This window comes from Chiloscyllium plagiosum, unplaced genomic scaffold (genome assembly GCF_037043375.1).
Source record: "Chiloscyllium plagiosum isolate Xiang-an unplaced genomic scaffold, Cpla_swu_hap1 HiC_scaffold_42, whole genome shotgun sequence".
Classification (NCBI taxonomy): Eukaryota; Metazoa; Chordata; class Chondrichthyes; order Orectolobiformes; family Hemiscylliidae; genus Chiloscyllium; species Chiloscyllium plagiosum.
This window is the reverse complement of record NW_028270180.1, coordinates 31,145,777-31,173,348: the sequence shown is the minus strand read 5'-3', so window position 1 is coordinate 31,173,348 and position 27,572 is coordinate 31,145,777. Positions and strand designations below refer to the sequence as shown.

Sequence of the window (27,572 nt, the reverse complement as noted above, 5' to 3'; positions counted from 1 at the left end):
TGAATGGCAGAGCTGACTCGATGGGCCAAATGACCTACTTCCGTTCCTATTACAAGTAGTTCTCCTAGAATGCAGTAGTTTCGTTCCTGTGCAACATTTATAGAAAACTATGCAATATAAGTAACGGGGCCTATGGGAAATATAGGATTGGGGTGAACCGCCAAAAAAATCAAAATGGAAGTAATAGTTGACCTAACACAAACAATAGCACAGTCTAAGGAAATCTTTAGATTGCATTTTAATGAAATACAGTAAATTTAACACTAAACTTGAATCACTGACTACAGCACTGTACCTTTCATGAAGCACTTCACCAGAAAATGTGTGATGCCGACATGGGCAGTCCAGTCCTCCCAAAGATTTTTCCTCGGTTTGAAATACAGTTCCTTGTAAGCGTGGACTAAAATTCCCAATTTCAAGCTCATTTTCAAGACTTGCAGAGCTGATTGAATTTCCCAGTTTTAACTGAACACAGCAAATTTGCATTTTGCAGACAGAGGATCGTGAGGCTGCGTTTTGCTGTTCAGGAAGAGCCAGGGATGGAATCACGTAACAGGCTTATAAAAAAGGCTCACAATTCACTAATCGCCAAATAAAGTTTAATAAACACCATTATAGGAGAACTACCTGTATTTCTAGTTTTATGGGAGACTGTACATTTGCAATTACAGAAATACCCCAATTTCCAAAATAGATAGCACTACTCTCCAGTATCACCCACTATGAAGCTCTAAGTCATGCTCTCCCTGCCCCATTTATTCCTCAGGTTACGACTATATTTGCGTGTGCTTCTTCAAAAAAGGAGAAAGTGAGGACTGCAGATGCTGGAGATCAGAGCTGAAAATGTGTTGCTGGAAAAGCGCAGGTCAGGCAGCATCCAAGGAACAGGAGAATCGACGTTTCGGGCATGAGCCCTTCTTCAGGAATGAGAAAAGCTTCACTACAAAGCACCATTTCTGTACATAGGCAGACTTTGTTTCAATGTTATGACAAATACATTACCTCCAACATCAATGAAATGCTTTGCTGCCAAACCAGATCTTGGAGCTGAAAAGGAATTAAAATAATTAATATTTCCAAACATTAATAAACAATTATTTTAACACAAATGCCACAACCAAACATTCGATGTAATGCTTTTTTGGTAGTAATTAGAGAGTCAGAGATATACAGCATGGAAACAGGCCTTTGGTCCATCTCATCCATGTTTAAGGCTTCCCCTAGACAGGATTTCGATGTTGCTGATGCACTGGAGAGTCAGTAATACAGCACGGTCCATGCTGATCATGGCGCCCACTCAGCTAGTTCCAATTGCCCACTTTTGGTCCATAGCCCTCTAAACCCTTCCCATACATGTACATATCCAAATTTTTTTTTAAAATGTTGCTACTGTACCTGTCTCAACCACATTCTCTGGCAGCCCATTCCACATACACATCACTCTCTGCATGAAGTAGTTGCCTCTCAGGTCCTCCATAAATCTTTTCCCTCTCACCTTAAACCCTATGCCCTCCAGTTCAAGTCCCCAGCCCTGGGGAAAAAAAACTAGATGCATTCATTCTATCTTTGCTCCTTATGGTTTTTGTACACCTCAATAAGGTCATCCTTTATTCTCCTACATTCCAAAAAATAAAATCCTATCCTGGCCTATAACTTAGGCCCAGCATCATCCTTAAATCATCTTTGCACTCTTTCTAGTTTAAGTGTGTCTTTCCTTGAACAGGCTCACCAAAACTGTAGACAATATTCTAAATGTGGCCTCATCAACAAATTATACAACTGCAACGTAACGCCCCAATGCCGACATAATGCCTCAATGAAGGCCAGCATGCTAAATGCCTTCTTCACCGCCGTCTGCCTGTGACGTCGTTTTCAAAGAACTATGTACTTTTACTCCCAGGTCCCCATTCCACAACACCCCTCAGGACTTTACCATTTACTGTACATGCCCCTATCTTGTGGCACATTGGAAAGTCAAAACATCCCACACTTCTCTGTATTCATATGCATTTGCCAACCCTCAGCCCACTTTCTCATCCGATCAAGATCCCACTGTAGTTGTTAGTAACCTTCCTTGCTATCACGATACCTCCTAGTTTTGTATCATCCACAAACTTATTAATCATACCTTACACATTCACATCCAAATTATTTATGTGGCACACCTAAATGTCTTACTAAAGTCTATATAAAACAACATCCATTGCCTACCCTCATTTATTCTCTTGGTTACCTTTTCGAAACAAAGATTTTGTCAGACATGGCTTATTGGACACAAACCCATGCTGACTACTCCCTGACTTGACTGGAGCTATACAATAATGCAGTTTTAGCTTCATCTGAATGCTTGGTCATACTGAGCTGACACACTGTGGCCAGAAGAAAGGTGGAGGTGGGCTAGGATCTATGAGTTCAATAAAATTCAAATGCCAAAGAACGAGCTGATCATAAAGCATCAGAGCAAGCCAACCAACATTTTGTACAGAGCCCCAAAGTTATGGAATTTAAGGTGCACACCCAGACACCTTTCAAATGACCTAGGGACCATAACCGAAATAAATAAATAGTCACAGATTGCAACTGGTGTAACAGGCAGTTTTTACTAAACTGCTCACAAAGCTGCTGCATAGAATTTCAGCATAGATAAGCAGGAGGCTGGAAAAACACAGCAAATCAGGCAGCATCAAGTGGAGAAGCCAATGTTTTGGGTGAGATCCTTCTTCAAGACTGGGGGCAAGGGGAGGAAATGAGGTGGGGAGGAAATGAGGTGGGGAGGGGGAGGCAGAGTGGTGAACACAGGTTGAGGATACAGACTAGCCCTAGATCAGCAACGACCAACCACTTACCCACTCTGCCATAGAACCCATGAGGAACAGCAATCTGTATATCAGTCTTCACAACAGCCTTATCCTGAGCAGGGATCACGTAGTCATAAGCACTGTGAACGACACAAAAGGTAATCAGGTCATGTCAACAGCACCCACATTCCCATCACTGAGGGTTAGGGCATTAGGGTGGGGGAGAGGGACGCGGGGGGTGGGTGGGGGAGAGGGACGCGGGGGGGGTGGGGGAGAGGGACGCGGGGGGGGGTGGGGGAGAGGGACGCGGGGGGGGGTGGGGGAGAGGGACGCGGGGGGGGTGGGGGAGAGGGACGCGGGGGGGGTGGGGGAGAGGGACGCGGGGGGGGTGGGGGAGAGGGACGCGGGGGGGGTGGGGGAGAGGGACGCGGGGGGGGTGGGGGAGAGGGACGCGGGGGGGGTGGGGGAGAGGGACGCGGGGGGGGTGGGGGAGAGGGACGCGGGGGGGGTGGGGGAGAGGGACGCGGGGGGGGTGGGGGAGAGGGACGCGGGGGGGGTGGGGGAGAGGGACGCGGGGGGGGGTGGGGGAGAGGGACGCGGGGGGGGGTGGGGGAGAGGGACGCGGGGGGGGTGGGGGAGAGGGACGCGGGGGGGGGTGGGGGAGAGGGACGCGGGGGGGGGTGGGGGAGAGGGACGCGGGGGGGGTGGGGGAGAGGGACGCGGGGGGGTGGGGGAGAGGGACGCGGGGGGGGTGGGGGAGAGGGACGCGGGGGGGGTGGGGGAGAGGGACGCGGGGGGGTGGGGGAGAGGGACGCGGGGGGGGGTGGGGGAGAGGGACGCGGGGGGGGGTGGGGGAGAGGGACGCGGGGGGGGTGGGGGAGAGGGACGCGGGGGGGGTGGGGGAGAGGGACGCGGGGGGGGTGGGGGAGAGGGACGCGGGGGGGGTGGGGGAGAGGGACGCGGGGGGGGTGGGGGAGAGGGACGCGGGGGGGGTGGGGGAGAGGGACGCGGGGGGGGTGGGGGAGAGGGACGCGGGGGGGGTGGGGGAGAGGGACGCGGGGGGGGTGGGGGAGAGGGACGCGGGGGGGGTGGGGGAGAGGGACGCGGGGGGGGTGGGGGAGAGGGACGCGGGGGGGGTGGGGGAGAGGGACGCGGGGGGGGTGGGGGAGAGGGACGCGGGGGGGGTGGGGGAGAGGGACGCGGGGGGGGTGGGGGAGAGGGACGCGGGGGGGGTGGGGGAGAGGGACGCGGGGGGGGTGGGGGAGAGGGACGCGGGGGGGGTGGGGGAGAGGGACGCGGGGGGGGTGGGGGAGAGGGACGCGGGGGGGGTGGGGGAGAGGGACGCGGGGGGGGTGGGGGAGAGGGACGCGGGGGGGGTGGGGGAGAGGGACGCGGGGGGGGTGGGGGAGAGGGACGCGGGGGGGGTGGGGGAGAGGGACGCGGGGGGGGTGGGGGAGAGGGACGCGGGGGGGGTGGGGGAGAGGGACGCGGGGGGGGTGGGGGAGAGGGACGCGGGGGGGGTGGGGGAGAGGGACGCGGGGGGGGTGGGGGAGAGGGACGCGGGGGGGGTGGGGGAGAGGGACGCGGGGGGGGTGGGGGAGAGGGACGCGGGGGGGGTGGGGGAGAGGGACGCGGGGGGGGTGGGGGAGAGGGACGCGGGGGGGGTGGGGGAGAGGGACGCGGGGGGGGTGGGGGAGAGGGACGCGGGGGGGGTGGGGGAGAGGGACGCGGGGGGGGTGGGGGAGAGGGACGCGGGGGGGGTGGGGGAGAGGGACGCGGGGGGGGTGGGGGAGAGGGACGCGGGGGGGGTGGGGGAGAGGGACGCGGGGGGGGTGGGGGAGAGGGACGCGGGGGGGGTGGGGGAGAGGGACGCGGGGGGGGTGGGGGAGAGGGACGCGGGGGGGGTGGGGGAGAGGGACGCGGGGGGGGTGGGGGAGAGGGACGCGGGGGGGGTGGGGGAGAGGGACGCGGGGGGGGTGGGGGAGAGGGACGCGGGGGGGGTGGGGGAGAGGGACGCGGGGGGGGTGGGGGAGAGGGACGCGGGGGGGGTGGGGGAGAGGGACGCGGGGGGGGTGGGGGAGAGGGACGCGGGGGGGGTGGGGGAGAGGGACGCGGGGGGGGTGGGGGAGAGGGACGCGGGGGGGGTGGGGGAGAGGGACGCGGGGGGGGTGGGGGAGAGGGACGCGGGGGGGGTGGGGGAGAGGGACGCGGGGGGGGTGGGGGAGAGGGACGCGGGGGGGGTGGGGGAGAGGGACGCGGGGGGGGTGGGGGAGAGGGACGCGGGGGGGGTGGGGGAGAGGGACGCGGGGGGGGTGGGGGAGAGGGACGCGGGGGGGGTGGGGGAGAGGGACGCGGGGGGGGTGGGGGAGAGGGACGCGGGGGGGGTGGGGGAGAGGGACGCGGGGGGGGTGGGGGAGAGGGACGCGGGGGGGTGGGGGAGAGGGACGCGGGGGGGGTGGGGGAGAGGGACGCGGGGGGGGTGGGGGAGAGGGACGCGGGGGGGGTGGGGGAGAGGGACGCGGGGGGGGTGGGGGAGAGGGACGCGCGGGGGGGTGGGGGAGAGGGACGCGCGGGGGGTGGGGGAGAGGGACGTGGGGGAGAGGGACGCGGGGGGGGGTGGGGGAGAGGGACGCGGGGGGGGGTGGGGGAGAGGGACGCGGGGGGGGTGGGGGAGAGGGACGCGGGGGGGGTGGGGGAGAGGGACGCGGGGGGGTGGGGGAGAGGGACGCGGGGGGGTGGGGGAGAGGGACGCGGGGGGGGTGGGGGAGAGGGACGCGGGGGGGGGGTGGGGAGAGGGACGCGGGGGGGGGGGTGGGGAGAGGGACGCGGGGGGGGGGGTGGGGAGAGGGACGCGGGGTGGGGGGTAGGGGCCGCTCACCTGTAAAGGTCGAATCCCGCCGCTCGCTCCGAGCCCCTGCTCGGGGGCCGCGCGTTGTCGCTGAGCCGCGCGAACCGGAGCCGCTGGACACCGTCCTCCCGGGGCCGCTTGGCCGGAGACACCGCGGGGCTGGAGGCTTCAGAGCACGGCATTGTCCCGGAGTGAGACAGGCACAGAGACAGAGACAGACAGTGAGACAGAGAGTGAGACAGAGAGAGAGACAGAGAGTGAGACAGAGAGTGAGACAGAGAGTCCGGCCGGGGCTCGCGCTCTGTCACTCCGGAGGGAATTCTCTGTAATTTCCCGCCACAAAGAGCCCGCCAAAGCCCCGGCCAATCACAGTGCACCAGGCCAACACTTGGCCAATCAACTGCCTGTTAATGAACACTATTTCATCCAATCATATTTGTTTGTTCGCCTTGAAACCCCCCCCCCCCCCAATCATTGGATCAGTTTCTGAAGAACTCTAGATTGGAATTAAATTAATTAATTCAATAAAAATGAATTAAATTAATTTGAATTAATGACATGACACTCATTCAGAGAGTTAGAAGAGAAACGATGGACCAAAAGGTCTCCTCCTGCATAATAACAATTCTTTGATTCCCAGTTTACTTCCAAAACTCTTGCTTGTGTCCCAACACTCACCATTACCTCTCCCTACCGAGGCTCCTGGTTGAGCACACACCTCAATTTTAAATTCCTGATCCTTGTTTTCAAATCCCTTCACAGCCTCGGTCCTCCCTGTTTCTGTACTGTAGTACCATCCGGCCTCTTACTCTCCTCCAACTCTGCTCTCGAGTATGATTTGAATCATTCCACGATTAGTAATATGCCTTAAATTAATTGACCAGAGCCTGGAACCATTTCCCTAAAACCTAGCCCTTCCTAAACTATAGGTCACCTGCCTGAATCTCTTCATCTGTGGCGTGGTTGGAAATATTGTTTCAGACATTTCACCCCATTAAGATGTGCTGTTTAAATGCACATTGTTGTTAACTTGGGACTTTGAATTGCCTGACTATTAGTGTCTGAACTTCAGCTGGTGTTGGTATTCCAAAATTTGGCGAGTTATTTTAACAATGACTTTACACTAGTTCTCAACTTAATAAATCATATCTATGATGTTAAAACCACACACATCAAGATAAACATCAGCTGTGCCTGGTGGACCATCAACTTGGTAAAGGTGCTCTATGGTGTGCTAGTCTTCCAGTGCAGTGAGCAGCTTTTGACTGATTGTTGCAGACAAGCACATTCTAACATCCAGGTCTGGGCGCTGGGGGAAACCGTGAAATTTGGGGCAGCCAGTGCAGATGGGAAAGACCACTGACTAAGGATCTTTCAATCATAGTCTACGAGGGGCTGGAAACTGGAGAACCCCCTTGGGCTTTGTGTATTACAAAGAACGTACATTGTTAATCAAGTGTATTGACAATTTATCAAGGCACTCCAGGTTAAAACATGATACATAAAGAATGGAGAGTTTGAGTTTTAAGAAGAGGCTGAGATTTTTTTCACTGGAATTTAGGATGCTCAGGGGTGACCTTAGAGGTTTATAAAATCATGAGGGGCATAGGTAAGGTGAATAGCAGGTGTCTCTACCATAGGGTGAGAATTTCAAGACTAGGGGTTATGATTTTAGGGTAAGAGGAGAAAGATTTACAAAAGATATAAGGGACATTTTTTTTTACAAAGAGTGATCCATGTGTGGAATGAACTTCCAGAGGAATTGATAGATGCAGGTACAGTTAGTGTTTAAAAGACATTTGGATAAGTACATGAATAAGAAATGTTTGAAGGAATATGGGCCAAGCGCAGGCAGGTGGGACTAGTTTAGTTGGGATTATGGTCAGAACAGACTGTTTGGACCGAAGGGTTTGTTTCTGTGCTGTACAACTTTGTATTGATTATACGTTCTATAACTTCTGCCATCAGGCTGTATGCCTGGTGTGGAGTGTATTTGGTAATTATTAATTCTATTAAAATCGAATCAGGTGGAACATGTTGTTTTAGGCTTTTGAATTTTCTTGCAAGCTTTGTATTACTATTGGACTGCTAATTCAGGAAATTATCTGGGGATTGGGTTCCGGGTTCCAAACCAACCATGGTAATTGGTGAAATGTGAATTCAGCAAAAATCTGGAATTAAGAGTCTAATGATGATTTATGAAACCATTGTCAATTGTTAGGGAAAACGCACCTGGTTCACTATTGTTCTTTCGGGCCTACATGTGAGTCCAGACTCACAGCAATGTGATGACACTCAACTGCCCTGCACATGGCAATAAATGCTGACCTAGCCAGTGATGCCCTCATCCCATGAATAAATAAATAAAAAATTCAGTTGAAACATTTTGTAATGTCTTGTTTAAAAATGTTATGAACAAAGCATAATTTTTAGGGAAAATAATTTATTAAAACACATATCTCAGGCTGGTGACTGATGACTTTCCCAATTTCCTGTATTGTCTACACTCTAGCAGACATGTTAACCTTTGGTTGATCCCTTAAGTTAAGGAGCGAGGTTTAAGGATCATGCTGTATCTGTGTTACTGAGTTATTTTTCATTCCTTTTCATTGACTTAAATCAGAGCAAACACATTTTGTAAAACGCCAATTAGGATGACAAAGTAAGACTAAAATTGTTAGAAAAAGTATCCCTGAGAAAACAAATGCCAAATCATCAATTTAAAACAAAAGAATTATTAAATTAGAATGTGGTTTCTCCTGTTTAAGATGCTCTACAATCAGCAAACACCACATCCTCCTCCTTCAGTGACAACAAGGTGCAGACAAAGTAACAGAAGAATTAGAGAGAACTGAATGGCCTATGGATGGTTGGGTCTGCCAACCCAAGCAATCATAAGTCATTGGATCTGAAGTAGGCCCTTTGAGTTCGTAATCCTCAAACTTTATTTCCCTGCCTTTTCGCCATGTACCTCGATTCCTTATTGATTAAAAATCCATCAAGCACACTGAATGACCCAGTCCTCGATGGTAAAGAATTTCAGATTCGCTATCCCCAGAGAATAAATTCATCATCTCTGTCCTAACTTAGCAGCCCCTTTCCCAAAAGGGAAAGAAAAATTTGGAAATGACACAGATTCTCTAAATCATCTTAAATACCTCAAAATTGATCTCCAGTAAAAACAGTTCATTTCTTTCCAACTTTTTTTTAAAACATAGAACAAGACAGGATAGGAACAGGCGAGGAATAGGGAGAGAGAGGAGTTGAACACGTGGCTACAGGGATGGTGCAGGAGGGAGGGTTTTGGATTCTTGGAGAATTGGGGCTCTTTCTAAGGTAGGTGGGACCTCTACAAGCAGGATGGTCTTCATATGAACCAGAGGGGTACCAATATCCTGGGGGGGAAATTTGCTAAAGCTATTGGGGTGGGTTTAAATTAATACAGCAGGGGGATGGGAACCAAAATTGTAGTTCGAGTATTGAGAGTAGGGAGGTCCGAAATTAAGTTTCAGGGACACAAGATGGCACCAGCAAGCAAGAAGTTGGTTTGAAGTGTGTCTACTTCAATGCCAGGAGCATCCGGAATAAGGTGGGTGAACTCGCAGCATGGGTTGGTACCTGGGACTTCGATGTTGTGGCCATTTCGGAGACATGGATAGAGCAGGGACAGGAATGGTTGTTGCTGGTTCCAGGATTTAGATGCTTCAGTAAGAACAGAGAAGATGGTAAAAGAGGAGGAGGTGTGGCATTGTTGGTCAAGGACAGTATTACAGTTGCAGAAAGGGTGTTTGGGGACTCGTCAACTGAGGTAGTATGGGCTGAGGTTAGAAACAGGAAAGGAGAGGTCACCCTGTTCGGAGTTTTCTATAGGCCTCTGAATAGTTCCAGAGATGTAAAGGAAAGGATAGCAAAGATGATTCTCGATAGGAATGAGAGAGACAGGGTAGTTGGGACTTCAACTTGCCAAATATTGACTGGGAACACTATAGTATGATTACTATAGATGGGTCAGTTTTTGTCCAGTGTGTGCAGGAGGGCTTCCTGACACAGTACGTAGACAGGCCTACAAGGGGCGAAGCCACATTAGATTGGTACTGGGTAATGAGCCCGGCCAGGTGTTAGACTTGGAAGTAGGTGAGCACTTTGGTGATAGCAATCACAATTCTGTTATGTTTACTTTAGTGATAGAAAGAGATAGGTGTATACCACCGAGCAAGAGTTACAGCCAGGGGGAAGGAAATTACAATGTGATTAGGCAAGATTTAGGAAGCATAGGATGGGGAAGGAAACTGCAGGGAATGGGCATATTAGAAATGCGGAGCTTATTCAAGGAAAAGCTCCTGAGTGTCCTAGATAAGTATGTACCTGTCAGGCAGGGAGGAAGCTGTAGAGTGTGGAATCTCTGGTCAAGAGGAAGAAGGATGCTTATGTTAGGATGAGATGTGAAGGCTCAGTTAGGGCGCTTAAGGGTTACAAGGTAGCCAGGAAAGACCTAAAGAGAGAGCTCAGAAAAGCCAAGAGGAGACATGAGAAGTTGTTGGTGGATAGGATCAGGGTAAACCCTAAGGCTTTCTATAGGTATTTAAGGAATAAAAGAATGATGAGAGTAAGATTAGGGCCAATCAAGGATAGTAGTGGGAAGTTATGTGTGGAGTCAGAGGAGATAGGGGAAGCACTAAATGAATATTTTTCGACAGTATTCACTCTAGAAAATGACAATATTGTCAAGGAGAATACTGAGATACAGGCTACTAGACTAGGTGGGATTGAAGTTCACAAGGAAGAGGTATTAGAAATCCTGCAGAGTGTGAAAATAGATAAGTCCCCTGGGCCGGATGGGATTTATCCTAGGATCCTCTGGGAAGCCAGGGAGGTGATTGCTGAGCCTTTGGCATTGATCTTTAAATCATCATTGCCTACAGGAATAATGCAGAAGACTGGAGGATAGCAAATGTGGTCCTCTGTTCAAGAAGGGGAGTAGAGACAACCATGGTAATTATAAACCAGTGAGCCTTACTTCAGTTGTTGGTAAAGTGTTGGAAAAGTTTATAAGAGATAGAATTTATAATCATTTAGAAAAGAATAATTTGATTAGGGATAGTCAGCACGGTTTTGTGGAGGGTAGGTCGTGTCTCACAAACCTTATTGAGTTCTTTGAGAAGGTGACCAAACAGGTAGATGAGAGTAAACTGGTTGATGTGGTGTATATGGATTTCAGCAAGGCGTTCGATAAGGTTCCCCACAGTAGACAATTGTACAAAATGCAGAGGAATGGGATTGTGGGAGATATAGCAGTATGGATCAGTAATTGATTTGCTGAAAGAAGACAGAGGGTGTTGGCTGATGGGAAATGTTCATCCTGGAGTCCAGTTACCAGTGGTGTACCGCAAAGGTCGGTGTTGGGTCCACTGCTGTTTGTCATTTTTATAAACGACCTGGATGAGGGTGTAGAAGGGTGGGTTAGTAAATTTGCAGACGACACTAAGGTCGGTGGAGTTTGGATAGTGACAAAGGAGGTTGTAGGTTACAGAGAGACATAGATAAGCTGCAGAGCTGGGCTGAGAGGTGGCAAATGGAATTTAATGCGGACAAGTGTGAGGTGATTCACTTTGGTCAGAGTAACCGGAATGCAAAGTACTGGGCTAATGGTAAGATCCTTGGTAGCGTAGATGAGCAGAGAGATCTTGGTGTCCAGGTACACAGATCCTTGATAGTTGCCACCCAGGTTGATAGGGTAGTTAAGAAGGCATACAGTGTTTTAGCTTTTATTAATAGAGGGATCAAGTTCCTGAACCATGAGGCTATGCTACAGCTGTATAAAACTCTGGTGCGGTTGCACTTGGAGTATTGTGTACAGTTCTGGTCACTGCATTATAAGAAGGATGTGGAAGCTTTGGAAAGGGTGCAGAGGAGATTAACTAGGATGTTGCCTGGTATGGAGGGAAGGTCTTACGAGGAAAGGCTGAGGGACTTGGGCTGCTTTCGTTGGAGAGAAGAAGGTTGAGAGGTGACTTAATAGAGACATATAAGATAATCAGAGGGTTAGATAGGGTGGACAGGGAGAGCCTTTTTCCAAGTATGGTGACAGTGTGCACGAGGGGGCATAGCTTTAAATTGAGGGGTGATAGATATAGGACAGATGTCAGAGGTAGTTTCTTTACTCAGAGATTAGGAAGGGTATGGAATGCTTTGCCTGCAATGGTAGTAGATTTGCCAACTTTAAGGGCATTTAAGTCGTCATTGGACAAGCATATGGACATACATGGAATAGTATAGGTTAGATGGGCTTCAGATTGGTATGACACGGCGGCGCAACATCAAGGGCCGAAGGGCCTGTACTGCGCTGTAATGTTCTATGTTCTATAGATCCTTCAGCCCTGCAAGCCTGCACCAACACATTTTGTCCTTCCATACTAAAATTGTCTTCACTTACAGGATCCGCATCCCTCTATTCCTTTCCTGTTCAATGTATTCATCCAGGCGTTTCTTGAATGCTGCTGTTGTGTGTGTTTCCACCACCTCCTCTGTCAGCATGTTCCAGTCACTCTCCACATTTTGTGTGAAAAATGTACCTCGCACATCACTTCTAAACTTCATCCCTCCCTGCACCTTGAACCTGTGTACCCTAGTAACTAACCCTTACATGCTGGGAGGGAAAAACGCCTCATACTTTCCACTCTATCCATGCTATTTGCAATTTCATAAATTTCTATTAGCTCACCCCTAACTTCCTGCATTCCAGTGAAAACAAACCCAGTCTATCCAACCTTTCTTCATAGCTAAGGTCTCCCATACCAGGCAACATCCTGGTAACCCTTTTCTGTACCCTCCCCTATCCTACTGGTGATGTGATGACTAGAACTATACACAATATTCCAAATGTGTCCGAACTAAAGTAATATGAAGCTGCAGCATAACTTGTCTACCCTGACACTCAGTCCCCCTTCCAATAAAGGCTAGCATGCCATAGGCCTTTTTTTAACTGCCTTATCTATCTGCGCTGCACCGTCAGTGATCTGTAGACCTGCACACCCAGATCCCTCTGCATATCGATAGTCCTAAGAGTTCTGCCATTCACTGTATAATTTACACCTGCACGTGACCTTCTAAAATGCATTGCCTCACATTTGTCTGTATTGAATTCCATCTGCCATTTTTCTTCCCATGCCTCCAACTGATTTATATCCCGCTGTATCCTCTGACAATCCTCCTCCCTATCTTCAACTCCACCAATCTTTCTCGTTTGCAAACTTACTAATTATACCAGTTACGTTTTCCTCCAAATCATGTATGTAGATCACGAACAGCAGAGGCCCCAGCATTGATCCCTTGGAACACCACTAGTCATTCCGAAAAGCATTCTTCCACCACACCTTCTGTTTCCTATGACTAAGCCAGAGCTGAAAATGTGTTGCTAGAAAAGCGCAGGTCAGGCAGCATTCAAGGAGCAGGAGAATCTACGTTTCGGGCATGAGCCCTTCTTCAGGAAGGAAGAAAGTGTGTCCAGCAGGCTAAGATAAAAGGTAGGGAGGAGGGACTTGGGGGAGGGGGGTTGGAAATGCGATAGGTGGAAAGAGGTCAAGGTGAGGGTGATAGGCCGGAGTGGGGGTGTGGGCGGAGAGGTCAGGAAGAAGATTGCAGGTTAGGAAGGCAGTGCTGAGTTCGAGGGATTTGACTGAGACAAGGTGGGGGGAGGGGAAATGAGGAAACTGGAGAAATCTGAGTTCATCCCTTGTGGTTGGAGGGTTCCTAGGTGGAAGATGAGGCGCTTTTCCTCCAGCCGTCGTGTTGCTATGGTCTGGCGATGGAGGAGTCCAAGGACCTGCATGTCCTTGGTGGAGTGGGAGGGGGAGTTGAAGTGTTCAGCCATGGGGCGGTCAGGTTGGTTGGTCTGGGTGTCCCAGAGGTGTTCTCTGAAACATTCCGCAAGTAGGCGGCCTGTCTCCCCAATATAGAGGAGGCCACATCGGGTGCAGCGGATGCAATAGATGATGTGTGTGGAGGTGCAGGTGAATTTGTGGCGGATATGGAAGGATCCCTTGGAGCCTTGGAGGGAAGTAAGGGGAGAGATGTGGGCGCAAGTTTTGGATTTCTTGCGGTTGCAGGGGAAGGTGCCGGAAGTGGAGGTTGGGTTGGTGAGAGGGTGTGGACCTGACGAGGGAGTCACGGAGGGAGTGGTCTTTTCGGAACGCTAATAAGGGAGAGGAGGGAAATAAATCCCTGGTGGTGGGGTCCGTTTGGAGGTGGCGGAAATGACGATGGATGATACGATGTATATGGAAGTTGGTGGGGTGGTAGTCTGAGACGGTCCAGGTGAACTTGAGGTCGGGGTGGAAGGTGTTGTTAAAGTGGATGAACTGTTCAACCTCCTCGTGGGAGCACGAGGTAGCGCCGATACAGTCATCGATGTAGCGGAGGAAAAGGTGGGGGGTGGTGCCAGTGTAGCTGCGGAAGATGGACTGTTCCACATATCCTACGAAGAGGCTGGCATAGTTGGGGCCCATGCGGGTGCTCGCTTCTTCCTTTCCCGCCGTACCAACCAGTACCCTTCCACTGACACCCTCCTTCGACTGACTGAACTGGTCCTCACCCTGAACAACTTCTCTTTCCAATCCTCCCACTTCCTCCAAACCAAAGGAGTAACCATGGGCACCCGCATGGGCCCCAGCTATGCCTGCCTCTTCGTAGGATATGTGGAACACTCCATCTTCCGCAGCTACACTGGCACCACCCCCCACCTTTTCCTCCGCTACATCGATGACTGTATCGGCGCTGCCTCGTGCTCCCACGAGGAGGTTGAACAGTTCATCCACTTTACCAACACCTTCCACCCCGACCTCAAATTCACCTGGACCGTCTCAGACTCCTCCCTCCCCTTCCTAGACCCTTCCATTTCTATCTCAGGCGACCGAATCAACACGGACATTTACTATAAACCGACCGACTCCCACAGCTACCTAGACTACACCTCCTCCCACCCTGCCCCCTGTAAAAACACCATCCCATATTCCCAATTCCTTCGTCTCCGCCGCATCTGCTCCCAGGAGGACCAGTTCCAATACCATACAACCCAGATGGCCTCCTTCTTCAAAGACCGCAATTTCCCCCCCGGCGTGATCGACGATGCCCTCCACCGCATCTCCTCCACTTCCCGCTCCTCTGTCCTTGAGCCCCCAGGACAGAATCCCACTGGTCCTCACCTACCACCCCACCAATCTCCATATACATCGTATCATCCGTTGTCATTTCCGCCACCTCCTAACGGACCCCACCACCAGGGATATATTTCCCTCCCCTCCCATATCAGCATTCGAAAAGACCACTCCCTCCGTGACTCCCTCATCAGGTCCACACCCCCCACCAACCCAACCTCCACTCCCAGCACCTTCCCCTGCAACCACAAGAAATGCAAAACTTGCGCCCACACCTCCCCCCTTACTTCCCTCCAAGGCCCCAAGGGATCCTTCCATATCCGCCACAAATTCACCTGCACCTCCACACACATCATTTACTGCATCCGCTGCACCCGATGTGGCCTCCTCTATACTGGGGAGACAGGCTGCCTACTTGTGGAACGTTTCAGAGAACACCTCTGGGACACCCGGACCAACCAACCCAACCGCTCCGTGGCTGAACACTTCAACTCCCCCTCCCACTCCACCAAGGATATGCAGGTCCTTGGACTCCTCCATCGCCAGACCATAGCAACACGACGGTTGGAGGAAAAGCGCCTCATCTTCCGCCTAGGAACCCTCCAACCACAAGGGATGAACTCAGATTTCTCCAGTTTCCTCATTTCCCCTCCCCCCACCTTGTCTCAGTCAAATCCCTCGAACTCAGCACTGCCTTCCTAACCTGCAATCTTCTTCCTGACCTCTCCGCCCCCACCCTGACCTATCACCCTCACTTTGACCTCCTTCCACCTATCGCATTTCCAACGCCCCTCCCCCCTACCTTTTATCTTAGCCTGCTGGACACATTTTCCTCCTTCGTGAAGAAGGGCTCATGCCCGAAACGTCGATTCTCCTGCTCCTTGGATGCTGCCTGACCTGCTGCGCTTTTCCCGCAACACATTTTCAGCTCTGATCTCCAGCATCTGCAGTCCTCACTTTCTCTTATGACTAAGCCAGTTTTGTATCCATCTTGCCAGCTCACCTATTACATTTGACTTCACCTTTTGTATAGTCTGTCATGAGGGACCTTGTCAAAGACTTTACTAAACTCCATGTAGACAACATCAACCAGTTGTCCCTCATTAATCACCTTTGTCACCTCCTTAAAAGACTTGATCAAGTAAGTGAGGCACCAACCTCCCCCTGCACAAAACCATGCTGTTTATCACTAATCAGTCCACTTGTTTCTAAATGCTTATAGATCTTGTCCTTGATAATCTTTTCCAATAATTTTCCTACCACTGATGAGGCGCTTCCTGGTCTTTAATTTCTAACCCTTTTTAAACAATGGGACAAACATTAGCTATTCTCCAATCCTCTGGGACCTCGCCTGTGGCCAAAATGGATTTTTAAAAACCTGTCAATGGTCCAGCAATTTGTTCTCTTGCCTCCCTCGATATTCTGGGACAGATTACATCAGGAACCAGGGACTTACCTGTCTGAATAGTTTTTTAGATGTGCAACATCTCTTTCTTTTTAATAGCAGCTTGGCTTTGAAACCCGGCACTCCCTTTCCTGAAACCTCATCCACCATTCCTTCTCTTTGGGAAATACCAATACATAGTATTCATTTAAGACCTCTTCTGGCTCCACACCCACACATTCCCTCTTTTGTCCTTGAGTGGGCCAACCCCTTCCCAGCTAGCCTCTTGCTTTTTAAATATGTATAAAAAGTCTTGGGATTCTCATTAATCCTGTTTGCTAATTCATGACCTATCAGTTTAACACCGGTGGTGGGAAAATTATTGGAGAGGATTGTGAGAGACAAAGTTTATGATTATTTGGAAAAGCAGAGCTTGATTAGAGATAGTCAGCACGGCTTTGTGAGGGGCAGGCCATGCCTCACAAACCTTATTGAATTCTTTGAGGATGTGACAAAACACATTGATGAAAGTAGAGCAGTGGATTTGGTGTACATGGAGTTTAGCAAGATGTTTGATAAGGTTCCCCATGGTAGGCACATTCAGAAAAAAGGAGGCATGGGATACAGGGAAATGTGGCTGGCTGTATACAAAATTGACTGGCCCACAGAAGACGGAGAGTGGTAGTTGATGAAAAGTATTCAGTGGTGTTCTGCAGGGATCTGCTATGGGATCTCTGCTCTTTGTGATTTTTATAAATGACTTGGATGAGGAAGTGAAAGGGTGAGTTAATAAGTTTGCCGGAGAGCTGTTGTAGGTTGCAATGGGACAGTGACAGGATGCAGAACTGAGCTGATAAGTAGCAGATGGAGTTCAACCTGGAAAAGTGTGACGTGATTCATTTTGGAAGGTCGAATTTGAATGCAGATTGCAGGGTTAAAGGCAGGATTCTTAGTAGTGTGGAGGAACAGAGGAATCTTGGAGTCTATGTCCATAGATCCCTCAAAGTTGCCACCCAAGTTTAGGATTGTTAAGAAGGCGCATGGTTTGTTGGCTTTCATTAGCAGGGGGATTGAGTTTAAGAACTGTGAGGTTATGCTGCAGCTCTATAAAGCCCTCGTTTGGAATATTGTGTTCAGTTCTGGTCACCTCATTATAGGAAGGATGTGGAAGCTGTAGACAGGGTGCAGAGGAGATTTACCAGGATGCTGCCTGGACTGGAGGGCATGTCTTATGAAGAAAGGTTGAGAGAGCTAGGGCTTTTCTCATTGGAGTGAAGAAGGATGAAAGGTGACTTGATAGAGATGTACAAGATGAGGAGAGGCATAGACAGAGTGGATAGCCAGAGACCTTTTTCCATGGTGGAAATGGCTTTCATGAGGAGGCATTATTTTAAGATGATTGGAGGAAGGTTTAGGGAAGATGTCAGAGGTTGTGGGTCCGTGGGATGCACTGCCAGCACTGGTTGTAGAGTCAGATGCATTAGGGTAATTTAAATCATAGAATCCCTACACTGTGGAAACAGGCCATTTGGCCCAACAAGTCCACTCCAACCCTCCAAAGAGTATCCCACCAAGACCCTTTCCCCTATTCTCCTTTTTACATTTCCCCTGACTAATGCACCTAGCCTACACATCCCTGAACATTATGGGCAATTTAGCATGGCCAATTCACCTAAGCTGCCAGTGGATGTGCTCTATTTAGGTTTGCAGAATGTCTTTGACAAGGTTCTGCATAGGAAGCTGCTCAAAGACATCAGAGCCCATGATGTTAGGGGCATGTTATTGGTTTGGATAGAGGATTGGTGGAAGGCAGACAGTTGGGATAAAGGAGTCTTTTTCAGGATGGCAGCCAGTGACTAGTGGAATTCCACAGGGATCCATATTGGAACAACTCTTCATGTTATACATTAACAATCTGATGAAGAAATTAACAGCATTGTGGTTAAATTTGTAGATGACACAAAGATAGGTGGAGGGGCAGGTAGTGTTGAGGAAGCAGGGAAGCTGCAGAACGACTTGGACATGCTCAACAAGTTAGCAAAGATGGAATACAATGTGAGAAAGTGTGAGGTTATGCACTTTGGTAGGAAAAATAGAGGCATAGACTATTTTCTAAATGTGGAAATGCATTGGAAATCTAAAATGCAAAGGGACTTAAGACTCTTTGTGCAGGTGTCTCTGACGGTAATATAGGTTCAGTTGGCAGTGAGGAAGGCAAATGTCAGCATTCATTTCAAGATGGCCAGAATATGATCATGGGTGTACTGCTAAAGCTGTGTAAGGCTCTGTTGGACAACATTTGGAATATTGTGAGCAGTTTTGGGCCCCGTATCTACAGAAGAAAGTACTGGCCTTGGAGGGGGTCCCATTTACAAGAATGATCCCAGGGATGAATGGCTTGTCATATGTGGACTCTGGGTATGTGTTTAATTGTATTCAGAAGGATGTGGGAGGGGATCTGATTGCAACTTGCAGAATACTGAGGGGCCTGAAGAGGGTGGACAAAGAGATGATATCTCCTCTAGTAGGACAGACTTGGACCCGAGGGCACAGTCTCAGAGTGAAGGGATGATTCTTTAGAACTGCAATGAGCAGGAGTTTCTTCAGCCAGAGAGTGGTGAATCCATGGAACTCATTGCCACAGAAGGCTTTGAATGCCAAGTCATTCAGTGGATTTAAGACAGAAATAGATAGGTTCTTGATTAGTAAGGGGATTAAAGGTAATGAGAAGAATAGGGTTGAGAAACATATCAGCTATGATTGACTGGTGTAGCAGACTTAATGGGCTGAATGACCTAATTTGTGTCCTAAAGCTTATGGTCAAACCATAGTTTACAAGGGAAACTTGAGATAACATTAGATCCAAGGAACAGACATACAAATTTGCCAGAAGAAAAAAAAAGCTGAGGTTTGGGAGCAGATTTAGAATTTAACAAAGGAGAGTAGGCTTGTGAGGAACATAAAAACTTTATAAATTTTTTTTTAAGTGTGTGAAGAGAAAAAGATAAGGGAATCTATCAGAATATAGGAATTAGGAGCAAGGGGTTGGCAATTCAACCCCTCGAGCTTATTCTGCCATTTGATATGATCAATGGCGGATCTCATCTCCGTCTCAACTCCACTTTCCTGCCTGCTCTCCATAACCCTTCAACTCAATACTAATGAAAAATGTCCACATCCTCCTTAAATGTAATCAAAGTCCCAGCATCCATTGCACTCTGGGATAGTGAATTTCACAGATTCATGACCCTTTTGAGAGAAGTCATTTCTCCTCATCTCTGTTCTGTATCTGCTACCCTGATTCTAATAATTAGTAGGAAAAATGTTGGGGAAATTGACGGGATTAAAGGCTGATAAATCCCCAGAGCCTGATAATCTACATCCCAGAATACTTAAGGAAGTCACCCTCAAAAGAGTGGGTGCATTTGTGGTCATCTTCCAAGATTCTGTAGATTCTCGAACAGTTCCCACAAATCGGAGGGTTGCTAATGTAACTCCACTATTTAAAAAAAGAAGACAGGAATTATAGGTCAGTCAACCCAATGTCAGTAGTGAGAAAATGTTAAAGTCCATTATAAAAGATTTAATAACAGACCAGATGGGAAACAATGGCAGGATCAGACAGAGTCAGTGTGGATCAATAAAAGGGAAATTGTGCTTGACAAATCTACTGGAGGTTTACAAGGATGTGAATAATACAGCTGATCAGAGGAAGCCAGTGGATGTGGTTTATTGGACTTTCGGAAGGCTTTCAACAAAATTCCACCTAAGAGATTAGTCTGCAAAGTTAAATCTCATTATTACGGAAGAGGTAGTGTTGGGCAAGCTAATGGAGCTAAGTTTAGACAAGTCTCCTAGCCCTGATGGAATGCATCCCAGGATACTAAAAGAGATGGCGGAAGAAATAGCAAGCGCACTGGCAGTAATTTTCCAAAATTTGCTGGACTTTGGGGAGTCCCAGCAGATTGGAAAACAGCAAATGTGATGCCACTGTTTAAAAAGGGAGGGAGACAAAAGACCAATATCGACCAATCTTTATCGACCAATTAGCTTAACCTCTGTAGTGGGGAAGATGCTTGAGATTATCAAAGAAGAAATAACAAGGCACCGCAATAGAAATTGTCTCGTTGGGCAGACACAGCATGGGTTCGTGAAGGGCAGGTCATGCTTAACTAATCTTTTGGAATTCTATGAAGACATTATGAGCACATTGGACAACGGGGACCCAGTGGATGTCAAGTACCTAGATTTCTAAAAGGCCTTTGACAAGGTGCCGCACAAGTGGCTGGAACGGCCTGCCTGCAACAGTAGTAGACTCACCGACATTAAGGACATTTAAATGGGCATTGGACATACATATAGATAATAACGGAATGGTGTCGGTTAGATGGGCATCAGATTAATTTCACAGGTCAGCACAACATCGAGGGCCGAGGGGCCTGTACTGCGCTGTAACATTCTATGTTTTATATCCTATAAGACTGCATGGCGTTACGGGTAATGTATTAGCATTGATAGAGGATTGGTTGACTAACTGGAAGTAAAGAGTGGGGATAAATCAGTGCTATTCTGGTTGGCAATCAGCGACTAGTGGTGTGCCTCAGGGATTGGTGTTGGGACCACAATTATTCACAACTTATACAGAGGATTTGGAGTTGGGGACTACGTGTAGTGTGTCAAAGTTTGCAGATGACACTAAGATGAGTGGTAATGCAAAGTGTGCAAAGGACTATGAATCGTTGCACAGGAACATGGATACTTTGAGTGAGTGGGCAAGGTCTGACAGATGGAATACAATGTAATAAATGTGAGGTCATCCATTTTGGTAGGAATAATAGTAAAAATGATTATTGCTTGAACGGTAAAACATTGCAGCACGCTGCTATCCAGAAGGACCTGGGTGTTCTTTTGCATGAATCACAGAAGGTTGGTCTGCGGGTACAACAAGTAATTAGGAAGGCAAATGGAATTTTGTCCTTTGGTGCTAAAGGGGTTGAGTTTAAAAACAGGGAGGTTATGTTGCAGCTGTATAGGGTGCTGGTGAGGTCACACCTGGAGTACTGCGTGCAGATTTGGTCTCCTTAATTGAGAAAGGATGTACTGGAGGGGTGCAGAGGAGGTTCACTAGGTTGATTCCAGAGTTGAGGGGGTTGGTTTATGAGGAGAGACTGCATAGACTGGGATTATATTCATTGGAATTCAGAAGAATGAGGGGGGATCGTATCGAAACATATAAAATTATGAAGTGAATAGATAAGATAGAAGTAGAGAGGATGTTTCCTCTGGCAGGTGAGACTAGGACAAGACAGCGTAGCCTCAAGATTAGGGGGAGCAGATTTAGGACTGAACTGAGAAGGAAACTTCTTCACCCAGAGGGCTGTTAATCTATAGAATTCCTTGCCCAGTGAAGTAACTGATTTACTTCAGTAAACGTTTTCAAAGCTAAGGTAGATGTTGTTTGAACAATAAAGGAATTATGGGATACGGTGAGAGCGCGGGTAAGTGGATCTGAGTACACGGAAAGATCAGCCATGATCTTATTGAGTGGTGGAGCAGGTCGAAGGGCCAGACGGCCTACTCCTGCTCCGAGTTCTGATGTTCTTATGATTTGGGGAAATGTATTGACATGGATAGAAAACTCACTGATAGGCAGGAAACAAAGAGTTGCAATAAAGGGGTCTTTGTCCTATTGGCAGGCAGTGACCAGTGGGGTACCACAGGGATCAATGATAAGGTAATCAGATACTCAGAATATCTATGATTTAGATGAGGAAATTAAAGCAGTATTTCCAAATAACACAAACCTGGGTGGGAGAGTGAACTGTGAGGAGGATGCAGTTCAGTGTGACTTGGACAAGATGAGAGATTGGTCAAATGTATGGTAGACGTAGTATAATGTGGGTACATGTGACATTATCCACTTTGGTAGCAAGAACAGGAAGACAGGTTATCTGAATGGCTTTAAATTGAGAGGGAGGAATGTGCAATAAGTCCTGGGTGTCTTCATATACCAATCACTGACAGGAAGCTCACAGGGGCAGATGGTAAAGGAGGCAAATGGTACACTAACCTTCACAGTGAGGGGATTCGAACGCAGGGAGTAGGGATGTTTTGCTGCAATTGAACAGGGCCTTGGTGAGACCATACCTGGAGTACTGTGTGCAATTTTGGTCCTCTTATCTGAGGAAGGATGTTCCTGCACTTGAGGGAGTGCTGTGAAAGTTTACCAGACCGATTCCTGAGATAGTAGGAATGATGCATGAGGAGAGGTTGAATAATTAAGATTGTATTCACTGGGAGCGAATGAGGAGGATCGCCTAGAAACCTATAAAATTCAGCAGAACTAAACAGCATAGCTGCAGGAAAAACATTCCCGATAACTGGGGAGGCCAGAACCAGAGGGTCATGATCTAAGAATATGGGGTAAATAATTTCAGATTGAGATGGGGAGAAGTGGAATTCACTGCCCAGAAAGCAGTTTATGATTTAATGAAATGTTAGATATAATTGTTCGGGCTAAATGGATCAAAGGGCATGGGTGTAAAGGTATTGAACTGGATGATCAGCTATGACCATAACAAATGATGGAGCTTGCCCTTTGATGTGAAGGGCAGTGTTTGTCACTGGCCACTCGGGTGTTTTCCTATCTTCCTGGTGGTGGAAACTGAATAAAGATTCGTGCACCTTGTGTCTCACACCTGCACACACACACACCATCGGTGCTGGGGAAAGAATAGGCACTACCGCAGTTAGGTAGTAGTGTGGGGGTAATGGAAAAAGAAAGAAATAATAAACAGGAGGGTCAGAGGTTCTGTTCACTCTGAGAGCTGGATCAGTGCGTCTGTGCAAGGACTCTCCTCCTTGAGGGTGTCAGAGGGGAAGGGGCTGACTCTGGACCAGTTGCCCACATCCCGAGGGGAAGGAGGAGGAAGAAAAATAAATGATGGAGCTGGCTAGAAGGCCCGAATGGTCTAGAGCTACTGCTATTTTCTGTGTCTGTTGTCCCCTCCAGTGTTTGTGGAAATGACCAGCTGGAGCCAGGGGACAAGAGGTGAAACCCTGAAAATAGGCATGTTGTGGATGGGAACAAAGAGTCAAAAACCTGCCGGTTATAGAATACAAGTTAGAATCTAAATAACAAGAGACAGCATGGAACACTGAACTGAAACTAATTGAAAGGATGAGAATTAGGCTCTAATTTAAAATTACAACATTACAAACAGATCCAATACTTGCAGTTTCAGTCTCACACCCAGAGAGAGATGGTTATTTTCTAAAAACCGGCATCTTCCCGTTACCTTGTTTCATGTCGTTACAGTCCCCCCACCCCCGGCCCCGGCTCACACTCCCCCCACCCCCGGCCCGGCCCGGCTCGGCTCACACTCCCCCCGGCCCCGGCTCACACTCCCCCCGGGCCCCGGCTCACACTCCCCCCGGGCCCCGGCTCACACTCCCCCCACCCCCGGCCCGGCCCGGCTCGGCTCACACTCCCCCCGGCCTCGGCTCACACTCCCCCCGGGCCTCGGCTCACACTCCCCCCGGGCTCGGCTCACACTCCCCCCACCCCCGGGCCCGGGCTCACACTCCCCCCGGGCCCGGCTCACACTCCCCCCGGGCCCCGGCTCACACTCCCCCCACCCCCGGGCCCGGGCTCACACTCCCCCCGGGCCCGGCTCACACTCCCCCCGGCCCCGGGAGCTCGGCGGCGGCGGGGCCCGGAGCTGGGAGGCGGGAGGCGGCGGCGGGGATCTACCTTGCTCCGAGCTGCTCTGAGGCCGGTTGGTGGAGGAGCTGCTGAACGTCTGCGAGACCAGGAGCTGAACCGGGAATCGGCCGCCAGCGCGGAGCCCACAGCCCACAGCCATCTCCCGGCTCAGAGCCTGCAGCCACATGGGGCCGGGGCTGGGACTGGGACTGGGCCTGGGCTGGGGCTGTAACCGGGGCCTGCCCCCCCCGGCTGTCAGTCTCCCCCCGGGCTGTCAGTCTCCCCCCCCCCCCCCGGGCTGTCAGTCTCCCCCCCCCCCCCCGGGCTGTCAGTCTCCCCCCCCCCCCCCCCCGGGCTGTCAGTCTCCCCCCCCGGGCTGTCAGTCTCCCCCCCCCCCCCCCCGGGCTGTCAGTCTCCCCCCCCCCCCGGCTGTCAGTCTCCCCCCCCCCCCCCCCCGGGCTGTCAGTCTCCCCCCCCCCCCCCCCGGGCTGTCAGTCTCCCCCCCCCCCCCCCGGGCTGTCAGTCTCCCCCCCCCCCCCGGGCTGTCAGTCTCCCCCGGGCTGTCAGTCTCCCCCCCCCCCCCCCCGGGCTGTCAGTCTCCCCCCCCCGGGCTGTCAGTCTCCCCCCCCCCCCCCCCCCCGGGCTGTCAGTCTCCCCCCCCCCCCGGGCTGTCAGTCTCCCCCGGGCTGTCAGTCTCCCCCCCCCCCCCCCCCGGGCTGTCAGTCTCCCCCCCCCCCCCCCGGGCTGTCAGTCTCCCCCCCCCCCCCCCCGGGCTGTCAGTCTCCCCCCCCCCCCCGGGCTGTCAGTCTCCCCCCCCCCCCCCCCCCGGGCTGTCAGTCTCCCCCCCCCCCCCCGGGCTGTCAGTCTCCCCCCCCCCCCCGGGCTGTCAGTCTCCCCCCCCCCGGGCTGTCAGTCTCCCCCCCCCCGGGCTGTCAGTCTCCCCCGGGCTGTCAGTCTCCCCCCCCCCCCCCCCCGGGCTGTCAGTCTCCCCCCCCCCCCCCCCCGGGCTGTCAGTCTCCCCCCCCCCCCCCCGGGCTGTCAGTCTCCCCCCCCCCCCCGGGCTGTCAGTCTCCCCCCCCCCGGGCTGTCAGTCTCCCCCGGGCTGTCAGTCTCCCCCCCCCCCCCCCCCCGGGCTGTCAGTCTCCCCCCCCCCCCCCCCCGGGCTGTCAGTCTCCCCCCCCCCCCCCCCCCGGGCTGTCAGTCTCCCCCCCCCCCCCCCGGGCTGTCAGTCTCCCCCCCCCCCCCGGGCTGTCAGTCTCCCCCCCCCCGGGCTGTCAGTCTCCCCCGGGCTGTCAGTCTCCCCCCCCCCCCCCCGGGCTGTCAGTCTGGGGCCGGGAACAGGAACATTCTCTACCAGTTTTCACTGACGAGTCTCATTTTTCTTAAACTGTAAAACCTGATTGCATTCTGTTTATTCTGGATTTTCCGGATTAGTAGACAGAGTTTTACCAAAAGTTAGTATCACTAACTGACTATTTTAAACTGTTTGTTATATATTGGGTATGACTGGTCAAATTAAACACCACTCAGTTATGGCCATCCAATAACTCATTGCTCGGTTTATGTAACGGATTAGTCTTCTCACAGAAACCTTGGGCTCTTGAGTTTGGCGAAAAGGCAGACCCCGCCTCCCCTGAGCCAGACCCTGCAATTTTCCGCACGTTATTTTAAGGGTTAATGTGGTTATTGTTAGTTAATATTCAACAATCTCTGATCAGTGGCCATTCTATGCGGTATTCACCACATTTTCCAATCTGATATAAAATGGAAAATATCACATCAACAGAACAAATGGTTAAACCGATAACAAAAGCAGAAATTGCTGGAAAAGCTCAGAAGGTCTGGCAGCATCTGTGGAGAGAAATCAGAGTTAATGTTTCAGGTCGAGTGACTCTTCAGAGCTGATAAATGTCAAACCTCGCTAAACTGTATGATTTCAGTGTGTTGCAGTACCACACTCTGAACCTCCTCTCGAACATATTTAGATGATATTTTAACAACAGATAAATATAGAGGATTTCTTGGATAGTTGATTTGATGCTTTATTATTGATTACCCTCAAATAGATGTCTATAGCCATCCAGGAATGGATAAGGTATGAACCTGTATTAGTTTCTGGCACTTTGGATAGTGAATATTTCACCACTTGTTACCCACTGCAAATTTGTAAACCCTCAGCAAATGATTATAGACAGATGAGTAGACACGAACGTCTGAGTTCTAAGGAGGTTACTCGACCCACATCTGCTTTCTCTCCACAGATACTGCCAAACCTGCTGAGCTTTTCCAGCAATTTCTGTTGTTGTTTCTGATTTTTAGCATCCATAGTTCTTTCAGTTTTTAAATGGTTGAAGCCATTTGGCCTAATGTATTTACATGTTTGAAATAAACAAGACAAACAATTAACAAGATATGAAAACAACAAAATGTTTATAGACCAAAGCAGATTGAACTCCTTCATAAAGGATTTGTATTTTTTTTCCTCAGGATGTAAACAAGATCACACCTATCGCCTGTCTGGAGAAAGTCGTGTCAAGCTGCCATCATGGACTTCAGTAGGTGACTGATGATGTTGGAGTGTCCATGGTGTTCATGAGAACATTCCAGAATAATGACTCAGTAATATGAAGGAACTGCAATATAAATCAAGAAAGCATTTACATTTACACTGTTCCTTTCATGGCCTCGGAAACAAAGAATAAAGAAAATTTGCAGCCCAAGAACAGGCCCTTCTGCCCTCCAAGCCTGAGCCGATCCAAATCCATTGCCTAAACCTGTTGCCCAATTCCTAAGCATCTGTATCCCTCTGCTCCCCACCTACTCCTGATCTATCCATACGCACCTTAAATGAATCTACTGTGCCTGCCTCTACTACCTCTGCTGGCAACGCGTTCCAGGCACCTACCACCCTCTGTGTAAAATACTTGCTGCGTGTATCCCCCTTGAATCTGTTACCTTGAACACGTGACCTCACCTTGGGAAAAAGCTTATCTCTATCCACCCTGCCTCTACCCTTCATGATTTTGTAAACCTCAATCAGGTCCCCCCTCAATCTCCTTTTTGTAATGAAAACAAACCTAACCTACTCAACCTCTCTTCATAGCTGGCACCTTCCATACCAGGCAACATCCTCGTAAACCTTCTCTGCACCCTCTCCAAAGCATCCACATTCTTTTGATAATGTGGCGACCAGAACTCTACACAGTATTCTAAATGCAACCGAACCAATCTCTTGTACAATTTTAACATGACCTGCCAGCTCTTATACTCAATACCCTGTCCAATGAAGGCAAGTATACTATATGCCTTCATGACCACTCTATCCATCTGTGCAGCAACCTTCAGGGTACAATGGACCTGAACTCCCAGATCTCTCCGCTCATCAACTTTTCCTAAGGCTCTTCTGTTTACAGTATAGTTCACTCTAGAATTAGACTTCCCAAAATGTATCACCTCACATTTGCCCTGATTGAACTCCATCTGCCACTTCTCCACCCAATTCTCCAGTCTATCTATATTCTCCTGTATTCTTTGACAGTCCCATATCCACCAATCTTCGTGTCATCTGCAAACTTGCTGATCATACCAACAGTGCCCTCTTCCAGATCATTTATGTATATCACAAACAACAGTGGCCCCAGCACTGATCCCTGTGGAACACCACTGGTCACCTTTCTCCATTTCG

General features: G+C 50.2%; 1 protein-coding gene and 1 long non-coding RNA gene across 3 annotated transcripts in view; one reads left to right on the top strand and one right to left on the bottom strand.

Moving 5' to 3' along the window:
* dut (deoxyuridine triphosphatase) overlaps positions 1-24,112 on the bottom strand; it is a 39,300-nt gene extending 15,188 nt beyond the window's left edge. Inside the window, exons 1-4 of one of the 2 annotated variants that reach the window (XM_043680178.2) lie at positions 23,936-24,112; positions 5,677-5,812; positions 2,847-2,938; positions 1,003-1,047 (exon numbers count right to left, since the gene is read on the bottom strand). In XM_043680178.2, coding sequence (XP_043536113.2) covers positions 1,003-1,047; positions 2,847-2,938; positions 5,677-5,812; positions 23,936-24,074 — 412 coding nt within the window. In that variant the 5' untranslated portion in view covers positions 24,075-24,112. Of the gene's footprint in view, positions 1-1,002; positions 1,048-2,846; positions 2,939-5,676; positions 5,813-12,079; positions 12,138-23,935 lie in introns of those variants that run through there. The other variant, XM_043680180.2, reaches the window with a different exon arrangement.
* Positions 24,113-25,197: 1,085 nt separating this feature from the next.
* LOC122542461 (uncharacterized) lies at positions 25,198-26,610 on the top strand. Its single transcript, XR_006309807.2, has 2 exons — positions 25,198-25,341; positions 26,375-26,610. It is a non-coding gene; the product is annotated as an uncharacterized LOC122542461 (long non-coding RNA).
* Positions 26,611-27,572: the final 962 nt, after the last annotated feature.